Source organism: Ascaphus truei, chromosome 3 (genome assembly GCF_040206685.1).
Source record: "Ascaphus truei isolate aAscTru1 chromosome 3, aAscTru1.hap1, whole genome shotgun sequence".
Taxonomy (NCBI): Eukaryota; Metazoa; Chordata; class Amphibia; order Anura; family Ascaphidae; genus Ascaphus; species Ascaphus truei.
In genome coordinates, this window is record NC_134485.1 from 169,178,960 (window position 1) to 169,202,267 (window position 23,308).

At 43.2% G+C, this 23,308-nt stretch overlaps 1 protein-coding gene across 1 annotated transcript in view; it reads right to left on the bottom strand.

Moving 5' to 3' along the window:
• Window positions 1-23,308, bottom strand: part of EFHC2 (EF-hand domain containing 2) — a 173,552-nt gene that overhangs the window by 137,482 nt on the left and 12,762 nt on the right. The window contains exons 2-4 of the mRNA XM_075589734.1: window positions 16,776-16,964; window positions 5,123-5,273; window positions 1,740-1,963 (exon numbers count right to left, since the gene is read on the bottom strand). Coding sequence (XP_075445849.1) covers window positions 1,740-1,963; window positions 5,123-5,273; window positions 16,776-16,964 — 564 coding nt within the window. The remainder of the gene's footprint in view (window positions 1-1,739; window positions 1,964-5,122; window positions 5,274-16,775; window positions 16,965-23,308) is intronic.

Consider the following 23,308-nt stretch of genomic DNA (forward strand, 5'->3'; position numbering starts at 1 on the left):
TGGAGGTAGCCGTTTCACCATGGGACCACTATTGCTGTGCACTGGTGGCAAGTATTTCAAATTACGTGAGTGCTTCGTGATCTTTAAAGATACTTGCAGTCACTTTCCAAGTCTGCAAGGCTGATTCCCCCCCCCCCCATGCTACAGTACCTGCCCTAATTAGCTTTACCCACAGAAATCCCCTACAGTAGCGTACTTCCCTGCATTCATATATTCTTATTACGCTTCAGAGATGTCAACCTCCAAGAACAGAAATCTGTGAAAAGTGGAGTTTATGGACCAAAAGATTGCCTTTCAATGGAAAAGTGCTGATTTTATATCAAAACCAGAGACAGAACATAAAACACATAGAACATCCAGTGAAACTCATACACGGTACAGTGCCTAAATATATATGTATAAATATCTAATAAGTAAAATGGTCTTTTAGTTTGACATTAGGAGCTTGTTAGGTGTCCAGTATGTTTTACTGATTTTATATCAGTAAGAATCCGTTCAAGTCTATGAGTCACTGATGCCAAAAATCTATGACCCTGACTCCTAATGAATGAGAAAATCAATGAGAGTTTTGTAGTGTTTAATTTTTATAGGAGTTCGAAAGGAATGAAACTGAATTCATACTAGGTATTGAATTGTTCAACCACATTTTCATTTTCTGTAAAGATGAGGGATTCTAAATATGAAATGATGTTGTTTTTATAACGGAAAATATTTCATTATTATCCCATGTTTCTGTACAGTATATATCATTTTCGAGCACATTCACGTCTCAGACATGTCTACAATCCTGCTTTTCACTTGCAGACCTATCTGAGACATGTGAATGTACTCACAAAAGTGATATATGTATTTGTGGTACACTGTACGGTGGAGAGCTTTTGTCACTTTTACCCACCATATCTTATATAATGGATAGTTGCATATATCATTGTAAGTAATGTTCTTTTTTATATTTTAAGGCAGAAAAATGATATAGTGGCCAGGCTCCACCACTCCGTCCTGCTCCCTTCCATCCCTGGCTGCTCTTTTTCCCGCCAGCACAAGGGGGTGTGGTGTGGCGGGAGGAGCTAGGGGCTATTTAAAGCCCAGCTGGTGGGGAGCATGGCCTATTCGCTACCCACCAGCAATTTCCCACACATCTGTCCCTTGTTAGTGAGAATCGTTTACGGACAACCATAACATTGAAATGTATCTTATTGTTAACAATTGACAATGTTTTTCTGTCGTATATGGCATGTTAATACTGACGTTTATCATTGTTCTGTTCTAGTGTGAAGTCTTTATACTTTTCAAGAAAATGGATGGACTGAAGTTCCTAAGATGAGGGGTCATTTGACCGATTGCCTGTGTCCCGGCGGCTTGTGGGGGTTAGGTGCTTGTTCTTGCCAGACTGGAAGCTAGGCTGTTAAAGCCCAGGGGGAGTGGTGAGTGGGCGGGGTCATTGGAACATGACTTCCGGGAGCCCCCTCGCGATAACGGCTGTGTCACGTGGGCTCGGCCATAAGGGTCACGGGGTCAGTGGTTCAAGGACCGGCTGACCATTTCCTCCCCCCCCCCCTTTTAAAGGAGCACTATGGCAGAGGATGGCATTTACTCTATTATTTATATATAAAATAGTCGCTGCCTTTATACTTCCAGATCGGGTCTCTGTTATTATTTGTATGTGTCTATGTGTGTACAGGGCAAGGAGGAGAAGGGAGCTACCTCGCACCGTCCCTGGTCATGTTTTTGTTTCTTACCTTCTTGCGTATTGTTGTGTAAGGGTCTGCTGGAATAGAACTTGGAGGTTTAAGCCTGACTCCTAGTTTTCTTAGAAAATTTCTGGTGAACTCATCACAATTTACAATCTTATATATTTTTGAGTAGAAGACAATATCCTTATTGATGTTGAAGTGATCCACAGTATAGTATTGGTCATCGTTCGGTGATGGAAGAGGAATTCGGTGGCGCCGGATTATTGTACCTTTAAAGAACGAAGATAAATACAATTTCCTTCTCTACCAAACATCTTATTCTCAGATGAGCAACCAATAATTAATGTCAGATTGCAAAGAACAGTAATACTCAAGGTGTATGTATGTCTTTATTTATATAGCGCCCTTAATGTACATAGCGCTTCACAGCAGTAATACATGTGACAATCATATAAATAACAAATAATATAAATAACACATAAAGGGGAGAAGTGCTTTAGACATACAGTAGTAACATTTAGGAAAAGGAGTCCTTGCTCTGAAGAGCTTACAATCTAATTGGTTGGTAGGAAAAACGTACAGAGACAGTAGGAGGGCGTTCTAGTAAGTGTGTCTGCAAGAGCCAAAGGTTTATGTATGAGGTGTTAATTATTAGCCATTGAGTTACTCATATGCTTCCTTAAGTAGGTGTTTTTGAGGTGGCTCTTAAAGATGGATAGAGAGGGTGATCGTCGGATATTGAGGAGAAGGGTATTCCAGAGGTGTGGGGCAGTCAGTGAGAAAGTTTTAAGGCAGGAGAGGGCTTTAGATACAAAGGGGGTAGAGAGAAGACATCCTTGAGCAGAACGCAAGAGTCGGATGGTGTATAGTGAGAAATTAGGGCTGAGATGTAAGGAGGAGCAGAAGACTGTAAAGCTTTAAAACTGAGGAGGAGAATTGAGTGGGTGATATGCGATTTGATAGGAAGACAAGAGAGGGATTTCAGCAGGGTTGACGCAGAGACAGATTTCGGAAATAGTAGAGTGATTCTGGCAGCAGCATTTAGGATAGATTGTAGGGGAGACAGGTGCGAGGCAGAAAGGCCAGACAGCAGGAGGTTACGGTAGTCGAGCCGGGAGAGAATGATGGTCTGTGTCAGAGTTTTTGCAGTCGAGCAACAGGGGAAAGGGCGTATCTTTGTAATATTGCGGAGGAAAAAGCGTCAGGTTTTAGCCACCTTTTGAATGTGAGAAGAGAATGTGAGAGAGGAGTCGAGTGTGACCCCTAGGCAGCGTGCTTGGGCTACTGGGTGAAAGATAGTACTTCCAACAGAAATGTGGGAGGTAGCAGGGACAGGTTTGGGAGGAAGCTCTGTTTTTGCCATGTTAAGTTTACGTTGGCGGAGGGCCATCCAGGGTGATATAGCGGAAGACATTCAGAAACTTAAGTCTGTACAGCAGGTGTAAGGTCAGGGGTAGAAAAGGAAATTTGTGTGTCATCAGCATAGAGAGGTGATATTTGAACCCAAAAGATGTGATTAGGTCACATAGAGAGAGAGTGTGAAAAGAGAAGAGGTCCCAGGACAGAGCCCTGGGGTACCCCCACAGAGAGACCAATAGAGGAGGAGGTGTTAGCAAAAGAGACACTGAAAGTAGGATGGGAGAGGTAAGAGAAAATCCAGGATAGAGCTTTGTTACGAATGCCAAGAGTATGGAGAATGTGAAGGAGAAGAGGGGGGTCCACAGTATCAAATACTGCAGAGAGGTCGAGTAATATGAGCAGAGTGTAATGTGTCTTTGGCAGCATCGTGGTCATTAGTTATTTTAGTGAGGGCTGTTTCAGTGGATTGAGCAGTGCGGAAGCCAGATTGTAGAGGGTCTAGGAGAGAATAGGTGTTGAGAAAATGGAGCAAGTGAGAGAATAAAAGATGTTCAAGGATTTTAGAGGCAAAAGGCAGCAGAGAGACAGGTTGATAGTTAGAAAGAAAGGTAGGGTCAAGCTTGCTGTTTTTGAGTTATGGTATAACTGTTGAATGTTTGAAGGAAGAGGGAAAGGTACCAGAGTAGAGGGAGGAGTTTAAAAAGTATGTGAGCATCGGGAGTATAGTAGGAGCAAGAGATTTTAGGAGATGGGAGGGAATGGGGTCTAGAGGGTAGGTGGTAGAGGGAGAAGAGGAGATCAGCAACGACACATCCTCCTCTGTGACAGCAGAAAACGAGTCAAGGAAGGCAGGAGGAGAGATAGGAAGGGGTGTAGGATGGGGGGGGATACAAAGGGGATGTCCTGACGTATGGATTCCACCTTTTCCTTGAAAAGTCCTGATGGAGAAAGAAGAAAAGGCAGCATAGGTTGGTCTGAGTAGGGAGTCAAAGACAGAGAAGAGTCGGCATGTACCTTATGTATGGGTGTATGGGATGTTATGTGAAGTTTTGGGGATAATTCATCAAGGGCTTGCACCGGTTAACACAACTGATCCAGCATTCACTCCAATTGACTTGAATGGAAGTCAATGCTGGGTCAGGTGTGCTGACCCAAACCGGCGCTAATGAATCTGCTCCATAATCTCTCTATAGACCAGTTAGATATTTTAGGTGACTAAGAGCAGATTAAGGTATTAAGGCAGTGGTTCCCAATATGTGCGCCGCGGCGCCCTGGTGCACCGTGGCTTGCCTATAGGGGCGCCACGATTATCCCTCCCCACCATCACTCCGATTATCCCTCCCCACCATCCCTCCTTAATGCCGACCGGGCCACAGGGGATTGGCTGCAGGTCAGAGGAAGCCGTGGGCAGGGCTTCCGCTTTGTACAGAGCACACGGTGAGTGTGTGTGTCTGCCTTCCCGCTCCTGGCTCCTCTGTCTGCTGGTGGCTGCGCGGTGTCCCGTCCCCTTCTGCCCCGGGTGATAGGAGAAGGTAGCGGGGGTGCTGGGGGGGAGTTGTACATTTGCCTGTCCTGGCGGTGGGTGAAGGGGGAGGCAAGGAGCCGTCTGCATGGATCGCCTGCCTTTCCTCCCTCCCCCCCAGTCACTCACATCCGTTGCTGCCTCTGCTCTCCACTGTGTGTGTATGTGTGTGTGTATCAGTGTGTGTGTGTATCAGTGACTGCGTGTGTGTGTATCAGTGACTGTGTGTGTGTATCAGTGACTGTGTTTGTGTGTGTATCAGTGACTGTGTGTGTGTGTGTATCAGTGACTGTGTACTTTGGGCGCTGCGGAAAAATCCTGATCGCCTTGGGGAGCCTTGAAAAAATCCTGATCGCCTTGGGGAGCCTTGAACCGAAAAAGTTTGGGAACCACTGTATTAAGGTATTATGTACTCCTCTAGTGCAATACAAAGCTTTTAAAATTCATTACCTGAACAGATGTTTGTGCATTGCTCCACTTTTCACAATATTAAGTGGGGTCACTAGTAAGAGAAATTAATTTAGTTTGAAAAGTATGAAGTACGTACCCTGTGGAATGCCACTATTTTTTATTTGGGGTTCCACTACTTGAATTGTGTCATCCTCAAGGTAGAAATATATTTTACAATGCCTTATTCGAAAGGTTTCTTCCCTTTTTTCATGAACTTCCTCTTCAAAATACGCTTCAAATGAAAGCACCTAAAACAAGGAGAATTAAAAATGTAACTATGCAATTGTTGGCAAAACGATTGTGCCAATCTTGAATGTTCCAAATAATTAGTATTATTACATTTTTAAAGAACCATGCATGCTACTGTGAAAAAAAGTTATTTTGTACTGTAGTTATAAGATCATATAACATATGGACAATATTAAGTAAACACCGATGCCAGGTGACCCCTTCCTCCCCCAGTTCTGGTCTTAACTCACCCAAGTGTTTAGCAAATCCATAGCCATGGAGCAGATACACTGTAGTTCCTCAACCAGTGCAAAATATAGCAGCTTCAAAGCACATAAAAACCGCTGTTTTAAAGAAGCAATTCCCTCCTACGTGTACTTTTTCACTTTATTTTATTTCTCCAGAATTCAAATCAATGTGGGCCATCTTGAAAGGAATCGGGGAGAGTGTCCTCCACGGCGCACTCCCGTCTTACCTGCTGCCTTGCGCAACCCCGGTCTATACAGCGCACGCTCACGAAGGAGCTTTGTGGACATCGCAGAGTCTGGCTCCGTTCCCCACTTAAGGCACACGTCAGTGTCGCGCGGCACTATCAAGTGACGTGTGTGCACCGCTCCCCAGCTGCGCGTCAACACTCTCATCATGCTCACCTATCTACTGCACCGCTCCACCTATCCCTGCCTCCGCTGAGGCCACACCTCTACTCCTCCCCTCTCTCACAATGGTCCTATCCTCCTATATATGCTCAGCTGTGCCACTTGCACTTTGGCTGAGCATAGTTCCTGGTAGCGTTGTTCTCCCACTTCCAGGAACCTAGCCTTGCCTTGTCCCGTGTTCCTGTGCCTTGCTTTCTAGATTGATCTCCTGTGTACTGACCTGGCTAGACCCTTGGACTCCGCACTTCTGGTTTACCAACCCCGGCTTACTTCTGACCTTCTGCACCTCTCCAACCCTGACCACGGCTTACGGACATCTACAATTCTACTAGCTTTAACCCCTGACCATGGCTATCGGACTCAGACTATTCTACTGGCTCCTACCTCTGACCTCGGCAAGTGTCAAGACTAATCTACATTCTCCAATCCTGACCCGGCTATCTGACCATCCACTCTCCAGACGTGCCCCGTGGCTGTGGGTGGCGTCTCTACCCATTCTCACCTCAGTACCGGGATCCCACCTTGTTTGTGGTGAGCACAGCGTTAGACATCTGAAGCCGAACCACGCTTTTAAAAATAACATCTTATAAATGTAACAAAGGAAAATGTTTGGAGGGATGTGAAAATCCCTCCTTTGGACTCCAGCTGTCGGACTTAAGTATTATCCCAATGGGACATTTTACAACCTCGTGACCAATTGGTGTGCTTCACTTACAGTATATGAGTTTCACCCATCACATATTAAGTTTTCACTCCTTTATTAGTTTGTAATTTAGTGGATAGTGCTATGTAACATGGGAGTTATCCCTGTTCAGAAAATGTGCCTCTAATCCAGCAGTGTGGTGGTTAACTGCTGGTAGTCCATTAACAAACACCACCTGCCTGATTAGATTGCTTAGAAAAGCCTGTCTTTTGAGACAGGAAGAGATTGTGCCTGAATCTCACACAACTTGTGAGACTGAGCATGGGGACAGTTGTCTTGAGCCTGCCAGAAGAAACAGGGGAAACTTCTAAACCTGAATGCTGACAAACCCTGAGGAAAAGGTAGCAACCAGGAACAGAGAAGATTTTCCCTCCAAACCACAAGGAACAGATAAGACTTTCATTTATAAGACTTTTTATATCTGCTCATTTCATGATATATGTTTGGGGCTGGGAGACATGCTTATCTAAAGGGAGTTGTGGACTGCATAGTATTTCACTAGAAATACTCCCAAGTGAATAGAAGCTTTGTTTACCCCTTGTTTGGATGGTTTCCTGATGTTAAGGAAACAGGCGCAATTAAAGCCTTATTTAATTTCACCATAACCAGTCTCCCTTGCATACCTCTGTGAGCGTCCGCCTACATATGGTCATCAGAAGTGGGACGAGAGGTGGTCTTTGAAGTTAGAAGGGACCCGGAGTTTGGCTGTGAAATTTTTTTTTGTGCTTTTTGCCTACAAACAGTCTGAGCAACATAAACAAAAAAAATCTCATGCAGCAGAGACCAGAGTTAAAGTGATACACACCCATGCAGGAAATCTACACTGCACTGAAACTTACAAAACCACAGATGGACTCTTATCCCCAATCCCAAGAGGAGAGAGTGAGAGACTGCTGAAGCAGGTAAACCTTATTTGCCTATCACAAATAAAGTGTAATATGGTCATTGAAATAGGGGGTTTTCCTTCCAGCTGTAGTCAGGGTTCAAGAAGTAAGTTAGCCCTTAAAAGGGATAGGCGTTTGTTGTTTTCAAATGTTTCGCTGAAGCAGTGAATACAGATGGTGACACGCGAGCGGTACTGATTCGGCAAGTAAAGGCTGCCACACTGCATAGGACTACCAGTTGTGAATGGAGTATATGCAGAAAAGTGTGAAAATTGATGAAAGAGTGTGCTGAAGCAGGGGAATTTTCAGTAAACAAGTGCTGAGGGTAAAATTGCCTACTAGAAAAAAAGGAATTGCTGAGCTGTGTAAAAGGTATCCCAAAGTGTGAAGAGTGAATGTCATAATACCCAAAGTTGAGACTGAACTCAAGCAGAAAACCACATTATTTGACTGAAGCAGAGAGATTGCACCTAGCAAGTAAATGGTGTAAAGCAAACAGAAGTTTTTACCTAGCAACTGCACATCCAGCATACCTAATGAGAGATTACACCTAGCAAGTAAATGGTGTAAAGCAAATAGACGTTTTTACCTAGCAACTGCACATCCTGTATACCTGATGAGAGAAAATGCGTGCACAGCACTGCTGATATTGTAAAACTTACCCAAGAAAGAAAAGGCTACAGAGATGCCTGTTAGAGCTACGACATCTACAAGCAAAATATGCCCACCTGTAGGACTACAACCATTTGGGGTTCTAGCAAATACATTGGCAACAGGTGCAATAGCGCCTCCTGAGGTCAGGAAGAAAATTACACCTGATAGCCTCAAAATGGAGGACAAGATGCAGCGTTCCTGTAATGAACCCTACCCCACGGAAGAGTGGCCCTTCCAGTCCAATAAAGAGGAAGACATCACTTACGGGGAACCCGAACCGAGTCACACCCACAAAACACCCCAAGAATGGTGGGGGTGCCTGAACTCGACACGAGCCGAAAAGACCGCTCCCTATGATGACGAATATGATCAGCAGGAGAAAGAGCGGGAGCAGTGGATCACCGAATATTTCCGTCAGCTATTACAGTTGCAAGAAAAGCCGGGTGGATCCAGTGATGCTGCTAAAATTTCAAATGAAGATGGAGATCCCAGTATCCCTGAAGGGACGGTATCAACCAAAACAAAAAGGCGGTTAAAGAAAAGCGGTTCTGCACTTACCGGGGAAGGAACAGACACGTTCGCAGATCCTGTGGAGAAAAAGGGGGACCGAGATGCCCTGCAGCCTAGAGAAAATGGAGAATTCGTCCCGCGGATAACCGAATATCCAGAGGGCCCAAGGCAGAAGACGTGTACCCCAAAGAAGTGTCTGACCGGTGCCAACAGTGAGGAACCCTCAACCAATCACCCCAGGGAAGCGGAGCCGGAACCAGTGAGTGACGATCCCTTGACCAGACCTGAAGACGCCCTGAAAATTGCCAGGCGTGACTGTAATCTACTTCGGGAACAATTGAAACTTGAGAGAGAAGATAATGCTGAGTTACAGAAGACGGTGCTCGCAATGTACTCTGAATCTGGAACAGAATTGGACGATCTCAAGACTGAGCTAGATACTGCAAACGCTACTATTTCCGCCATGGATGAAAAGCAGAGCCAATCTGATAAAATGATGGCTAAGCTGAAGCGGAAGTACGAGGAGGCACTAAAGCAGATGTCAGTCTTTCAGCAAGAGGTTCACACTCTTCGCGTAGAGCTGAATGCCTCACAACAGGAGGTCAACAGTGTCCGGACAGAGATGGACGTATCTCAGAAAGGGGTTCAGACACTCCGCAGAGCACTGGATGCCTCACATCATGAGACCAACAGCTGCCGCACAGACCTGGAAGTCTCCAGAAAGGAACTACACATTCTCACTGAGGAGCTGGACATACTGCTGCGACACACTTTATTCGAGCAAATACCCAGTTTGTACCTGGCAGATACCTGGAATGCGCCGCTCCTCACCTCTGACAAGCCCCGTTGCGTTTGCCTTCCCAGCCATGGTTCATGCCTGGCTGACGGGCGGCTGATCTGTTAAATGATAATGATTAGGATTTAATAGGCTGCAATGCTTCGCGTGTCTACCAGATGGCATAAATTCATGAATTGTAATGCAGTATATATATATATATACTGTGCAGTATTGCAGCCAGCGGGAATAAAATGCTTCAATCCCTGCCAGGAAAATAACGCAATGCACTCGGGCAGAAAAGAGTCACAAACCTCAATACACCCGAGTATACCCGAATTCGTGGGACTAGCCGAGCTCGAATAAAGTGTGTCGCCAGTGTATCTAAAGAAACTATTGTCAATCTTAATACAGATCTCAAAGTCTCTCAGAAGGAGCTTCATACCTTCAACCTAGAGAAGGAAATCTCACGCCAGGAGACTGTCATTCTCAAAGCAGATGTGCGTAAATGGAAGGAGGACTGCAAGGAGGCCCTGAATAGTACAGAGACTGAAAAAGGAGAAAATTTAAGATTAAAAAGAGAAAACTTAAAACTGGAAGAAGAAAATTTTCATTTGACAGACGAAGTCAAGGAAATAAATAGACTGTTGGAAGCTGAGAAGTTTGAAGCAGAGCACTGACTGCAGAACCAACTGCAAGGTCTGCGTACGCACCTCCAGATGTCCGAGGAGAAGCAGCGAACTCTGCAGGAAGACAATCTGCAGGCTGTTAAAGAAATACAAGTGCTGCAGGAACGTCTGATTACCCAGTATGTCCCCGCAAAGCAGCATGAGAAACTGAAGGCTACCCTGAGCATCACCAAAGCATCGCTAAAGGCCAAGCTTAGAACCCAGGTGACTTGGCACAAAAGGGAGCACAAGAAGGTCCAGAAACTGAAACAAGTAACTGTGGCCCAAGCAAAGAAGTTCATAGTGCTTCACAATGCAGTGAAAATGTGGAAGCAAGCTCAAGAAAACCAAAGTGTACAGATAAATTCCCTGAGAAGAGACTTGCAAGACGCACTCAAAAAACAGGGATCTCTCGCGGATGAGATTACAGTTCTACATGGACAAGTATTGACCCTGACTAAGCGTCAGTATCCCACAGCCACAAAACCCCATGAAGACAAGGGTACAGTGAGAGCTGGGAATACCGCTCATCTGAAAGACAAGGTTGCAAAATTTGAACCACCTCAACAAGCACTAGCAAAACCTTCAGCCACTCAACAGGCAACAAAAGAAGGTACACGTGCTGAAGAAAAACCAGAAGAATCCTTAGCTGATGAAGCTGAAAAGATGGGACATTCTCTGGAAGTGGATATGGATTTGCAACTTAATCCCAAAGAGGCTGAACTAGCAACTCCATTAAGTGGAAAAAGTGCAGAAAGACAGCTTCAAGAGCAGAAAACTCAAAGGGCTGTTTTTAAACGCTCTGCAACTGCTGCCATACAGTCTACCGGCAATAAAATGAGCACCCGATGCGAGGGAAATCTCATGACCGCGCACGTAGCCAAAAGACTATACTTAGAAAAAGTCCTCCTCGAGCGACTGAGGAGTGCTGATCTCAAGCACCTTCGGGAGGAGACACGAATGAACTGGAGAAAGGGCTCCGATCCCAGCAGGACTGAGGGTTCTCTTCCTCCATCCACTCTCAATCAAGTCACAGAGATATCTAGAAGGAGAGTGGAAGGATGGGCTTTGGCCGTGGCAAGCCCGAGCTTCCCACAAACAGGGAGGTATGTAACAGGGGAGTTATCCCTGTTCAGAAAATGTGCCTCTAATCCAGCAGTGTTGTGGTTAACTGCTGGTAGTCAATTAACAAACACCACCTGCCTGATTAGATTGCTTAGAAAAGCCTGTCTTTTGAGACAGGAAGAGATTGTGCCTGAATCTCACACAACTTGTGAGACTGAGCATGGGGACAGTTGTCTTGAGCCTGCCAGAAGAAACAGCAGTGCTGCTTTCAAGACACAGGGGAAACTTCTAAACCTGAATGCTGACAAACCCTGAGGAAAAGGTAGCAACCAGGAACAGAGAAGATTTCCCCTCCAAACCACAAGGAACAGATAAGACTTTCATTTATAAGACTTTTTATATCTGCTCATTTCATGATATATGTTTGGGGCTGGGAGACATGCTTATCTAAAGGGAGTTGTGGACTGCATAGTATTTCACTAGAAATACTCACAAGTGAATAGAAGCTTTGTTTACCCCTTGTTTGGATGGTTTCCTGATGTTAAGGAAACAGGCGCAATAACAGCCTTATTTAATTTCACCATAACCAGTCTCCCTTGCATACCTCTGTGAGTGTTCGCCTACATGCTACTATTAAAAATGTAAAAAATATACAAAATTGGAGCATTTTAAGCATTTTCAGCATACCATTAGCATACCATCAGTTACCCAGCCACTCTAATTAGCTGTAGGTGCTCAGCTTCGACCAATTGTTGCAGGAGATCTCAGTGAAGCTCTATCCTTCTCTCATACTCAGGCATAAATAGGTACAATAGTACATCAAGTGTTCTTTTAACGACATGATGTAGCAGGCATTATTGTACCCACATGTGTGCTCCGGCAAATGTAATGGCGCATTAGCCATGCCTACTTTTCTCCAGCTAATTCAAAACAATAGCCACTTCTCCTGCTGGCAGATAGTCCATGTAACCCTGAAACATGCCAGTGGGCGTAATAATGTCTGCTAAATGTGTAGCATTTGGATTCAAGTTCTCTCAATAGAAGCCCAGTGGCTCCAGTACCTTTGCATCTAGTTGAGCCTGCCAGGCAGGACGGATTGGAGGTGAAATGTGGCCTGAGAATTACGCTTACCTGCCGGCCCTCGTCCCACAACTACATGAGGTCGCTGCATTGTGACGGCACATATTCATTTGAATGCGTCACCATGTCATGTTGCGTCGCCATGATGATGCAGCGACGTCAATGAAGGAGGGCCGCTCTGGAAAAGGTAAGTCTTTCAGAGGCCCAACTTTTTTCACCGGCAATGAGTTTCACTAGTGTGGGGAAGAGCACGTGGCCTCTCTAATCGCGATGCATAGGGCAGCACCGCCCACAGTACACCGATGGGCGTGCTGTGGTACGATGCTATGGGCGTGCTGTGAACCAGTGCTGCAGGCGTGCTTTGCCACAGGAGCAAGCCCAAACGCGTGATAGAACAATCCGCAAATGGGTAAGTTTAATAGCCAATGCAGCACCAGCACATGGACCCACTGGCCAACCAGGCTTTTGGCCTGTGTATCCCGCGACCCAATCCACCACTGTTGGTCGCAATGGGGGAAGTTATGGTACTGTAGCTTTGGATTTGTGGTGACATAAAAGACCGCATTTTCTGTTATTAGTATCATTACATCTTTGCAAATGAAGCAATGGATTTTCCATTAGATTTAGAGCGTTTTTTGTGGATTTGGCTTTTTTCTTTAATCTCTTTGGTTATAGGTATAATTCTAAGGAGCTTATTCTGTATCAGCTGAAGCAGGCCAATCGGGCCATTTTCGGACGACATTCCCTACTGACTTTAATAAGGAATTTTGTCTAAAAATGGGAAGATCGTCCCCTTTAGCTGATAAAGCATAAACCCTAAAGTTTATGTAATAAAAACTGATTAAAGGGTGGCAGCGAGTCAAGCTCGCTCAGGACAGTAGGCAGCCCATTATCCTATCCTTACTCAGTAAGCTTATTTTATAAACTGAGCAGTGTTATTTTTATGCTTCTGAGTCTAAGGTCTTTAGTGTCAATTTTATTTTACCCTTTATAGGAGCTGTTAGGCTTAAGGGGGTTTACTACCTCACCTCTAAACATAACCTACCTTGGGGGCTGTTGATGTTATAGTGGAGCTGAATCAGGTATGAGTTACATAGGTAACAAACAAATCAATTGGAAAGAGGTTTGTGGGTTTCCTTCCATTTCTTACCTCGCCAGATTACTAGCCCAGTTCAGATATTAAAAAGAAATTGGCTATCTGACCTACGATTGCTAAAACTTTTCCATTCCGTGTAATTTGTATCCCTCTTTCACGTTTCAATTTTCAAGTGTTTTTAAGAAATGGCTGAAGATCCCGGATGAAGATCCTAAGAGCATCAGTTCACACTCAATACACATTGGTGCAACTACTGAGGCTTGAACAGGTTTGTGTGAAGAGGCCATAAAGCAGGTTGTTCATTGGGGAGATGACAGTTATAACCTTGCTCCCCACCCTATGAATCTATCCTGGCGTTCAACCACATTGGGCCTTTATCGTATGGTTGAGCCACCATGGTATATGCTAGGTTTCACTCGTCTCCGAGATTCTTTCTCAGAGGTGGTTGAATTCCACTTCAGATATCAGTTTTTTACATGCTGGAGGTAATTATCTCGGTCAAAGGCCTACTCTGGATTTGGTGAAGAAGATGAAGCAGGATGTATCTCGAACTTAATAAATTTAAATAACATAGTGGTTTTTTGGTTAGGGGTCATTCCGTCTATCTTGGAGAGGAATTTTTTATTAAAAAATATAGAAGGCATGGTAAATTTGTTAAAGAAATTGGAGGTATTCTAGTCTACCATGTTGAGTTGGAAAGGGCAGAGACAGATTTGTTTAGATTAAATAGAATGGTCTTATTGGATATTAATAATTACATTTTTAACATGGAATTAGAAAGTGGTTTAGAGCAAGCATTATCTGTCAAACCAATTTAAGGTAAATAAATGGCCTTTCCTTGGCGAAAGTTTATATTTGCCAAACTGTGCCCTTGTAAGGTAACACATTGGTCGACAATTGTTGACGACACCTTCATTGATGGTGTAGAGTGGTGTCTGCAGCAGGGGTCACGAGAAATGACTTTAAAATCGGTTCTTGACTTTAGACAGACAGCCTGGCTTGAAAATTTCTATGTGGTCTGTGGTTATTCGTGTGTGAGTAGTCCCCCCTTGGTCAACTACTACTGTATGTTAACAAGTAATCAATATCCTTATATTTATTAATAACTATCATTACTAAATTATATGTTGTCTATGCACATGAATCCTATGCTCCTTTTGCTAAAACAAATTGTAGCGTGCCTACATTTGGATGATATATTTTTTAACAGTATTTTACATGAATTCATTTCTTTAAAATGTTTCCGGTCATGTAATTTTGGAGCGCAGGTCACCCACCTTCTATACAGAGCCTGCTATATTTTGACCCACCTTTTTTGCCTAAAATCTTTTACTGTATATTGTACAAAATCTTGTAAGCTTTCAAATAAAAAGTCTACGTATCATGTCAAATAAAACATTGTAAACTACTGTCTTATTATCATCAATTGGAATCATATTCTAATACATCAAAGTTTAACATGTTGTTTGTTGCCAGAGGTAAAAATATTTGTTTTGACAAATTTGTGAATTTTGCTTTGGCAGCACACCAAAACATTTCAGAAATGAAAAACAAACTGAAAAAACTTCTCAAGTTTGGCAAAATTCTATAAAACATACAATATTCAAATATGTGAGAAAAGTTTTCATTTAGAATAATATACTGTTCTCTACATATTTTCAGACATTTTTTTAACAGACATTAGTCAAAAACTTTGTGACTTTAAAGCTTCTGTCCAAGTAATATCCTACGTGTTTTTTATTTTTTTTAAAAATCAGTTCTGTACTATGAAAAAATACTTGTAGCATTTAAAAAAAAACAACAACAACTCTGAATTACATTTTTTATGTATTATAATGTAACAAGCATTTTTGTTTCGATAGCAACCATATACAAAGTCACATCCCCTTCCTCTTCTGCAACAGGCTCTGGCACACCCATTTTGAGCCCTGCCCTCTCTCTAGCAGTGCAGAGCTCAATTGTATCTAGTGACTGCCTGGTCATATGATCTTCCCCACGAAACTTTGCATCTTTGGTCCTCTTCTGCTGCACTGTCAGCTGTTTAGTGAACCCCTGAGCCGAAACTTCGCTAATCGATCACAGGAGAATAGATCGATCAGCAAGTTAGCTAATTACTCATGATTGTGTGGATTGTATTGATGCACATATTAAAGAGAATTTTTTTTTTTTAAATGGCAGCTTGGACTGCTGCTTTAATGGGCAATGCGAACATATATTGAAGTGTTTTTGTCAAATTAGCGTTGAAAGTTTAATATTGTACATTTTAAAAAAAAGAACATTAGGTACAAAAAAGTATGAATTTTTGTTGATTGGATGATCAGGTCGTGATTTAACTTTTTAGTTCTAAGTTGTGGTAATATCTACTCACTTATGTCACATACGTAGATAAAAGTTCAACTAAACAGAAGTTGTTTTGAGGACCCAATCATTTTTTTTTTGTTTGTTTCTACCTTTTTATTTTGAACATTTTCATAAATTCTAAAGGTGAATGGGGAAGAATACAAAACAATTATAAGATGAGGAAAGGGATAATGAGGGGGTCATAGTACAATTCATAAACATTTCTATTTGATCATAAATTCACAATTCAGATAAAATGCATTTACATATTTACATGATTAAATTCTGATATATTGTGAAGATTCCATGGGAGCCAAATGTCACAGAATTTATCAAAGGATCCATTGAACAGATGTTCCATAAGATGAACTTCTTTAAATGTTTGTAAAATCATAGTAATTGGTGGAGGTTCTTTCTTTTTCCAGAAGTGAGCTATAGCGCATCTGGTGGCCAATAATATGTGTGAAGTCAATATTTGGAAATGTTTAGTTATGTTCTGGGATTTTTTATAATATAATTCTGTAAATCGATCACTTGAAATTAATTGATGGGTTATCCAAATCTGATTTTTTTTTTTCCGTTTCTTAAAACTAAAGACATTTCATACTCTCCCTGAATTTTCCTGGGAATAGATTGGGAGAATTTTCTTGTTTTCAAAAATGGCTTATTACAACTGTTGTTAAAAACTTTGTGTCGTAAGAAAAAATATTTAAGGAATTAGTTGAGACGTCGTTTCCATGTTATCTTTTCAGCTGTCGCATAACTTCATATTTTTACTTTAAAACACCATTTGTTTTTGTAACAGTAATCTACAAAGAAATAAATATATGCTTGCTGCAAATGATTGGTATCTTTGCTTAATAGTACAATTCCTTCTCTCAGAAGAGTTTACTTCTTTTTGCCATTCGTTTCCTACAAAAAAGTTTGTTTCTGGATTTTAAAACCAAAATGCACACACTGTGAAATAACATTCTTTCAACCATTATTACTTGCAGTAAAATAATATGAACATACTATTTGTCCTCATTTAGCCTCAAGTTCTGTTTTGTTAAGCAAGTGAAAAATTGGTGAAAGTTACAAAAAAACTTTACCTGTTTGTCAAATGCTACCCAAGATGGTGCGTCACTGCCAACTCCTCGAGGAAATACACTGAATTTAGGTTTCAGTTTCTGCCCAGGAAGTGGCTCTCCTCCAATCCCTGGCTTCTCTTCACCCATCAACATAGAAATGTCATTGCAGTAGCCAAAATGTTGAGATTTGTGGAATTTTTCTTTTCCCAGCTAAAAGTACGGATGACAAATAGTGTAAATACCAAAAGGTATGCAAAATATTAAATAACTCTTCTAAGATGTATAATTTATAATAATAATTTTATTATAGCAATTCAGTACATACAATATACAGTATAATTAGCAACTTAAATCGGTGAAATGTTCACAAATACAGACTATGAGGTTTATTCTGTAAGGTGTGATAAGCGCAGAGTACGTGCTATCGCATGAAAGCCCCATTGACATTAATCGGGCTTTTCCTGCGATAGCACATCATCTGCAATTATCCCACCTTACAGAATAACCCCTATAACTTAAATTTACTAAGCGGTGCTGTTCCAAATGATACCTTATAGACTATTCACTTGAATGGGTCATGTTACTAAGCTGTGCTGGAAGATGTCTTCTGGATTTGCACTGCATAGTAAATATAGGCTTATATATTATACTACATTTCGGTGAAATATTTGTCTGGAAAGGTTTAGACGAGTATGTACTGTATCATACATACATGTGTGCATTATATATGCACACAAATATGTATCATATACATGTAGCCCCGAGGTAAATTTGAAATCCCTGGCCCCTCTCCGCGAGTGCCGTGTGGTAGCGGGTGCCGCCGGAGGCTGCGACGGACCCGCCGGCACTTCGCGAGGGTGGGGGCCAGAGCAGGGAGTAGCGCGTTGCCCTGCGGTGCAGGCCGGTTGCCGGGGACGCGATCGGGCCGTCGCTAGGGCCGCGATCGCGTTGCCACCGGCCCGGCTTGCGAAGGAGAGGGCGCCGCCATTGCGCGTAGGTTCGCGCATGCGCAGGGACCGGAAAGCGCGCGATAGGATCCCCAGTGCAGGGAGAGATCGCGCGAGAGTAGGGAAGAAGATAGAGAGGTTGAGGCGGCCATTAGGGGTTCGCGCATGCGCGGGAGAAGCACGCACGCGGCCCCAGTGTTTAGACAGCCCCCTGGGAACTACAATTCCCAGGAGGCTTAGGGAAACAGGCATCAGGTGCCTGAGTGTGGCCAATAGGGCTGGAGGAAGCTCAGCCCGGGAATATAGATACATATCCCGGGCTTTGCATGCGTCAGTCAGGCAGAGGAGAAGGAAGGAGTAGGAAGGGTGCAGGGAGCGCGTGGCTCCTGCATCAGGTAAGGGTTCTCCCTAGATCCCCAGGCAGGCCCCAATTCCCGGTAAGGGCAGGGGGTAACTGAAGAGGGACGGCCCTAGCTAGGGAGGTGACCCTTAGGTGTGGAAGGTGCAGTTTGGCAGTGCCACAGCGGATAGGGCTGTGCGCACTGGCAAATAGGCACAGCGTGAGTGCAGTGGATTTGCTGCGGGATCCAGGTGGCTGTGTGTGATTGCAGCTGTCTGTGTGTGTTGTCGCTGCATGTGCTGGGCGCAGTGCGTGCAGTGTGTGTGAAGAGTGTGTGAATCCCTGCAGGCTGACAGTGTGAGCTGTGTGTCGGTTGCAGGTGAGTTAGGCTGTTAGGATTAGCCAGATACAGATAGGACTGGGTAGCTAGGGGAGGGGGCAGGTTATGGTTCCACAGACCCTAGGAGTTCTCCCCAAGCCATCCCAGGTTGCGGTTCATCAGGGACAGGCCCTAAGTTAGGGTTGCTGTCACTCTAGGAGTAGTTAGTGATAGGAAGGGATAGCGGCGGTTGCTGTTCCCATGCGGTTGGTGTTGCCGTGATCCGGTTGCAGTTCCCGTGGAGCGGTGGGACCCTCGTTGGGGTCTACCGGCAGAAGTACCTGGAAAGGATCAGACGGACGTCTGACCCTTTGAGAAGTGTGTTGCGGTCCCGAGCATCGGAGTGCTCGGAAGGTACCTCTGAAGTATTATAAGTGCACCAACTGGGCCCTAGCTTAATTTAGTGACTGCGCAGTCACCCACGACCTTCCGTAGGAGTGCGGGACATTGGGTGTGGGGGATCACAGGACACTGGGTGGGGAACACCAGACATTGGGCTGAGGTGATGCGGGTAGAGCATCAGGTTATGTTATGTGATATTATGTAATGAGTTATATGTGTGTGTTAAGTAAAGTGTTAGTTATTGGTTTATCGTATACGTGTGTTATTGTATTTCTTACCCAGGGCTATCTTTCATAACGGGGATCCTGGGTAAGTGGAGGCGCTGCACCAGGTAATGGTAAGGGTTTCCCCAGGCTCCCAGCTAGCGGAGGCTCGGATCTCCTGGAGCCACAGGTGTTATGCAGTACCAGTAACCCTTTAGGAGCAGGTGTGTTGCAGGGAAAGGGACCGGTTAGACCACGAGGGGCCAATGTGAGATTGGGTGGGTCGGCCGGTTCACAAAAAGGGTTACATACAGTACACAGTAATCTTTTTTCACTGTCCTTAAAAAAATTATTCTACTGAAAGAGGAATTCAGTATTCCTCAGAAATGTATTGAGCTGTACAGTAATGTGCTTACACTTCTGTCTCAACATACTTCTATTCAAAGAATAAATAATATTAGGACACTATTTGTCGTTATTGGATGAGCGAGCAAGCCAAGTGAAGACATGAACTAGACTTTGTGGCCACTTTCGGTGTGTTTTTTTGTCTGTTCGGGTTTTCTCTATCCACAGGACAAACGCCTTGACCTTTCTGCCATCCTTACTTAGATCTGCTGTTTCAACCAAATTGGTTCAGCCTCCATCTTAGAATATATTTTTAGTTTTTTTAAGTGATAAAAAAAAATGAAACGGTACATCTCATCAACTGGATGCTTGATACAACACATTAAATTTATTATTTTGCTTGAACCGTTTCAGAGAAGTTAAAATGAAAATTAAGTGGTAACCATGGTAACAAACAACCGTGCAACAACATGTAGATTCTCTTTGACATCTAGGTAGCAGTAATAATTATTCACTGAACAATAGGTTTTTGATTTTTATTTCACGGTATCCATGATATCAGTATAACTGTTCATACAGTACACCAACGCATTCATGAGAATAATGACTTCTGTGTGTTGTTTTTTGTTTTTCAACTTTCAGAGAGTTTGTTACAAAAGAGATTGTCATTTTTGCATGGAAGTGTTTTGAAGTTTGTGATATTGTATGAAATGTATTTCTTTTCAAGTTGCAATAATGTGAGAGTTGAAGTGGTATTCAGTATTTGCATTTTCGTTTTACTACAAGACAGTGCTTGATCATTGTGACAGACAACAGTAGGTCTTTCTAGACAACTTACTGTAGTTGCCGGTGCCTCGACTTTCAATATACAAGCCTTATTTATAGGATCATGTAATACCACACAACAGTGTGAGAATTAAATTGACCAGTCATTACCGGTTTTTTTTACTGAAGTTTGAGAATACTAGAACAATTTGATGACTAAATTCACAAATTGATGGCATTTCAAATTTAGTTTTGTCTGTGTTTCATTCCATGTTATGAATTTTGTCCTACTAGGTTTAATCGCTCATCCAATAACATGGTATAACATATAACTTTTCCTGGTAGTTATTCACTACTGTAAATGTAATTTCCTCTAGCACTATTTAAACCCTTTTGTTGGTCAAGATTCTTCTGTTGATTATAACTGTAAATTGTTTGACAGAAGGTCACAAAATCTACAGTACATGGTCAACATGGTAAAGTTCTCTGTGCTCGACTTATCTGAAATAATACAGTATGTTACTAAAAAAAACATATTTTAATTAGCAAAATGGCCGTCGAGCCCAGAACTTTGTCCCGTTTACTTGATATTTCCTATATGAAGACAAACTGTTTATAAGATCATCATGTTATAAATAAAAAAATATTCACAAGATTTGAATTTCAAATGTACAACTCACCTATCAGACAATTTCACAATACTATTTTTGATTATTATTTCCATACCAAGAATACAGAGTCATGTGGGGCATTAAAACCCCAGGAAGTACCGGCGCTACCTGACTGATAAGTATACAGGAAGTCTCCAAAGCTGAAGTTAGCGTTATTCAGCATCGAGAACCGCCTTGTTTTCATAATACAAAATAGGGAATACAAAATGGGCAAGGGAGAACTGCTGTTTTAATCTGTAAATCAGTCAAAATAAAACTATTTTTGATTATTATTTCCATACCAAGAATACAGAGTCATGTGGGGCATTAAAACCCCAGGAAGTACCGGCGCTACCTGACTGATAAGTATACAGGAAGTCTCCAAAGCTGAAGTTAGCGTTATTCAGCATCGAGAACCGCCTTGTTTTCATAATACAAAATAGGGAATACAAAATGGGCAAGGGAGAACTGCTGTTTTAATCTGTAAATCAGTCAAAATAAAACACTAGGTCAGGGGTGACGTTAATATCCTTACTTTAAAATCTGCGCCAGATGTAATAAACTGTAGAAACATGTTTGGTACAAAGTACACTACTTTGAAGCAAAAATTGATGCACTGTGAAATCTAGTTTCTCTGTGTGTTGATACTATTCATAGGTCCCCATTTATGATATTTCACAGAGTTGATGTGGTTTCATTGCAAAAATGTGTTGTACTGTGCTTAAATGCAGGAAAGCACAATCCTTTTGAAGACCAGGACAAAACTGTTAAAACATATTGTTTCAAAGGTTTATTGTGTTATTATGGTTGTATAAGGGGCATAGAGGGCCAGAATGTTTCTCAAACAGAGTCTCAATAACTTACAAAAGTGTTGGCCTTTATGAGCAGAATAAAACAAAAAGTAGTGCTACTGTATGTAAAATCTTGTTCTTACACCATGCACCTCAACCAGTGGACAGGATCTGTCCTCCAGCCGCACTTCATGGTACCTCTTCTCCTGGACCCGGTCCCCGCACTGGGCGCGCACTCCTTACCTAGTGCTGCTGCCTCTGTTCCACTCTCCGCTCATGCGTGCAACCCCGCTCTGATTACAGAGCGCACGCACACCCGCAGCTCTTCAGCCCCTGCCACAGAGCTTGGCTCCACCCCCCAGACACGCCGCGCGCGAGCAACGATCCCCAGCTGCGTGTCAAGCATAATTTGTGCCTCTTGTCTCCTGCAGCCTATCCCAGCTTCCGCTGGGGTCGCGCCTCCACTCCACCCCCTGTCCCATTGGTTCTGTCTGCCTACATATACCCTGTTCCTGCTCTCAGTCAGTGCTCAGCCAACGAGCACCCGGATAAGGTGACTACCTGGGGTGAAAAGAGTGAGTGTGGACCATACCTCTGCCTCTGCTAGGGAGGTGGGGAAGAGCTAGGATGGCTGCAGGTGCCCTTGGCCTTTAGTGACGGTCCAGGGACCATCTTCAGTGATAGCTGGCCTGACAGACTGTATCCGGCGGAAGACTGCTGTGCAATTGTTTCTGCAGAGTGTAGTAATAAATCCATTCCTGTTTTGCAATATACCTCCTGCCTGGTGCGTGACCTTATTGTGGGGACAGGCAATAAGTTCTACCGTGGGAGATCACCTTCAGTTCCTGGAGCCTACGGCAGATGGAGGCGCTGGACTGCTAAGGAGATATATGGGGTATGAACCCCAGAAGCCTGTTCCTGTGTCCCCACTTCCATTCGCGGACGACTCAGCCCTCCTGTTGCCAGCAAGTATATGCACCACACACCCTGTAATGGCCCCTATCTGCGATTGGGTGGGGGAAACACTGTTACACAAGCAAAAGAACTCTTGCCCAGATTTGAAGCAAGGCGATATTCATCTCTTGATCTCAGGATCTCAGGAGATCATTTGAAGAAGTAGACAATATGAGTAGAGCGTTACTATGGAAAAATCAGTCACGAAAAGATTTAAAGACAGAAATTTCAATGTTTATTACTCAGTACAATTCACAAGCTCATCAAGTAAAGAATATTGTTAGAAAACATTGGAGTGTCCTTTCAGCTGATCCTTTGTTAAAAATGTATACAAGAAGGGTCCACGTTTCGTTTTCAAAAAAGCAAAAACTATTGCGAATTTTGTTTCTGCAAGTTTGTTTCAAACACCTCCTCATCCGATAGCCAAGTGAACAAGCACATCCTGAAGTCTACTCTTTGTGAATTTCGATCGGTGAGGAGATCGAGGCGTGCGACATCCATTGTCGTGGGAGAGTGACGTCACGCATTCCGAGACGGAGAGTCGGGCGGCTGCAGGCATGCAGTGATTCACCAAAAGCCATCACCCTCACCAGCAAAATTCGTTTCTGATAAAGCGGACACTACCCAAGGGTACTAGAAATGTATCCCAAGATCCACAAGTCAATAACCTGTGGCCAACCTAGATGATATCGTCCTGGAGACACCTGGTTGGCGTTTGGGTAACAATCCCTGAAATGCTGTCCTAAATCATCTTTAATGTACGCTTAATACTTACCTGTATTGCACAATTGAACATTATAATTTTTAATGCACTATGAGCGTTGTGCGCTGTGTTTTT